Source organism: Penaeus monodon, chromosome 5, assembly GCF_015228065.2.
Source record: "Penaeus monodon isolate SGIC_2016 chromosome 5, NSTDA_Pmon_1, whole genome shotgun sequence".
Taxonomy (NCBI): Eukaryota; Metazoa; Arthropoda; class Malacostraca; order Decapoda; family Penaeidae; genus Penaeus; species Penaeus monodon.
This window is the reverse complement of record NC_051390.1, coordinates 45,962,561-45,965,060: the sequence shown is the minus strand read 5'-3', so window position 1 is coordinate 45,965,060 and position 2,500 is coordinate 45,962,561. Positions and strand designations below refer to the sequence as shown.

Here is a 2,500-nt window from a genome sequence, read left to right as displayed (position 1 = left end):
AAATTAGAATTAGAAAATGGATGGTTTCAGAAATAGAGCTTGAAGTCCAGCTGAAAAAAAAATAGAAACTGGAAAAAAAAAGGGGGAAAGAAAGTACATGTTAAGAATTATACATTTTTTAATCACTATAAGAAGATACACTGAACCCTATGCTATTATGTATTCTGCTACCAAATATATCTCAAAACTTAAGAACTCTCCACTGACACATACCTAAGTTTGCTACTGGGCACAATATTTGGTGCATTAGGTATTTTGAAATTACATGGATAATAACATAACCACTAGTAATAGGTTACCTTATCAGCAACTGTTAGTCATAAGTTAATGTTCCCACTTTCACCACCTAACAAGAAGTATAAGTTCCAGACATGTACACACATGATCCTGACCAGCAAAGGACAGAACTTGTCAACTGACATTGTTCATGGTCTCAATAAACTAAGCATCTATTTAGTTGTTTTGATGTTCACTTGTAATACTACTAAGCATGACTTGCTTTAGTAATGTTTAGGGGGAAATATATACATAATATGTGGATAGATCATCTGTCCAACCAGTTTAATTCCCATTCATTTTTGTATTCCACTATTATATATTTTTGTTATTATATGCAGGTACATTACCAAATGGTTGTGATAGCAGAGGGTTAGACATACTGTGTGGGTGCAGTTAGTCTAGGACAGTGTTAAATGCTTCCATGATGTTTAGCTTTCAGCTACCACTCTTAACTAGCCTAGTATGTAAAAGAAACAGCTTTGTAAAAGCCTCACCAAGTATTATATAGCCAATCTGTCATAAAAACTTCTGTTGTTCATCCAAGTAAGGTCTGTGAATGGCTCAGGGAATGTAGTCCTTGCCAGTTTGCCTTACTAAAAGACATACCAGCAGTAGACCAATCAAAAGAAGATGCTAGGGAGAGTCAAATCCTCTCCTTAATGAAAACTAGCAATGATACAGGACCTGCTTATGCCCAGGATGGGGTATTTGTGGCGATGCCAGGCAGGGTGCCAAAGGTGGCTTTTAGCCTATGAAACCACACAAGGTCTAACCTCAGACAGCTCATCCGGGTAGGATCATTAAACATTTACACTTTGCATCAGGATGTATGCTCCCACCAATATTAAGGAAAGCTTATTGAGGGTCGAAGTGGCTGCCCTCTTTATACAACCAGTAAGTATCACAAATAACTGACTTTACAGAAATGGATATAATATCCAATTAGCCCTTTGGATTCAGGAATCTCATGGCATGCAAGTGTACCAAAATTACGGCATTATGGGGTGAATGAGGTCCACTGACTCAGCCTCATTCAAAAAATTTTGAGCTTTCAAGATGAGATATTCCCATCACCCTCCATTCAAGATCACAATTTCTCACGACCAGATGTTCCTGTCACCTGCCCCTTGCCCAATTTTTTTTCCAAGACAAGACATTTCTGCCATCCATCCTTTGGTCAAATTTTTTGATGACCTAAATCCAACTTATCACTGGAATACAGAAAACGTTTATTGTAAAATAGCAAAAGACAAAATATTCACAAAACTCACCACATCAACACCATCTACTGCACACAGCTTAAAGGACTGGTTCTTAGCATCCAAGATGACATTCACCATTGCACACATTTCTGATGGGAGCACATAGTCTGTGGACACGAAGCCAGTCCCCTTCTTCAGCCACTGTTGGAATGCCTGGTCCGTTCGTGTTATACAAGATTCAATCATGTCACAAGCCATCAGCTGTTTAGAAGGGAAAGGGAGGGAAGGAAGAGTCTGTTACTAAGTGTATCATAATAAATATAGATTTTTTTTCAGCAGGCAAAGAGTTGGTGTTTCAGGAGCCATCAACTGGTATTCATGGATGATTTTTTTTTCTGGATAAGATATCAAAGTTATCCTTTCTATTATTCAAAACAATTTTTAAGCTTTGTCAACTTTTCCAATAATAAGGATAAAACTTTATTGTCCACTTGTATATCAATTACCTGTGTGCTCTTACTTACCACTTGCCATAACAACAATGAAACAAACTTACATATGTCACATTCTTCCCTGAAAAGAAGAAAAAGAACAAAAAGAAAGAAGAGAGAGAGAGAGAGAGAGAGAGGAGAGAGAAGAGAGAGAGAGAGAGAGGAGAGAGAGAGAGAGAGAGAGAGAGAGAGAGAGAGAGAGAGAGAGAGAGAGAGAAGAGAGAGAGAGAGAGAGAGAAAGAAAGAGAGAAAGAGAAAGAGAGTGGGAAAGAGAAAGAGAAAGAGAAAGAGAAAGAGAAAGAGAGAGACAGAGAGAGAGGAGAAAGAGAAGGAGAGAGAGAAAGAGAGAGAAAGAGAGAAAAGAAAAATCTCACAGAGTATCCTCACACCTTCGTCCCTCCTGATGTATCTTACTTTTAATCTCTGCTCCAGGTGTTTGGCAAAGTCATGGTCAGGCCAGTGAAGATCTCGGATAAAAGATTGTAAAGCATCAAGCTTCCAGAAGAGATCCTCTGAGGTCGCACATCC

At 38.5% G+C, this 2,500-nt stretch overlaps 1 protein-coding gene across 8 annotated transcripts in view; it reads right to left on the bottom strand.

Moving 5' to 3' along the window:
- LOC119573231 (calcium-dependent secretion activator-like) overlaps window positions 1–2,500 on the bottom strand; it is a 261,069-nt gene that overhangs the window by 26,684 nt on the left and 231,885 nt on the right. For all 8 annotated transcript variants that reach the window (XM_037920358.1, XM_037920350.1, XM_037920351.1 and 5 more), the window contains 2 exons: window positions 2,387–2,500; window positions 1,551–1,742 (listed from right to left, as the gene is read on the bottom strand). The exon at window positions 2,387–2,500 is cut by the window's right edge and continues 4 nt beyond it. In XM_037920358.1, the coding sequence (XP_037776286.1) occupies window positions 1,551–1,742; window positions 2,387–2,500 (306 nt within the window). The remainder of the gene's footprint in view (window positions 1–1,550; window positions 1,743–2,386) is intronic.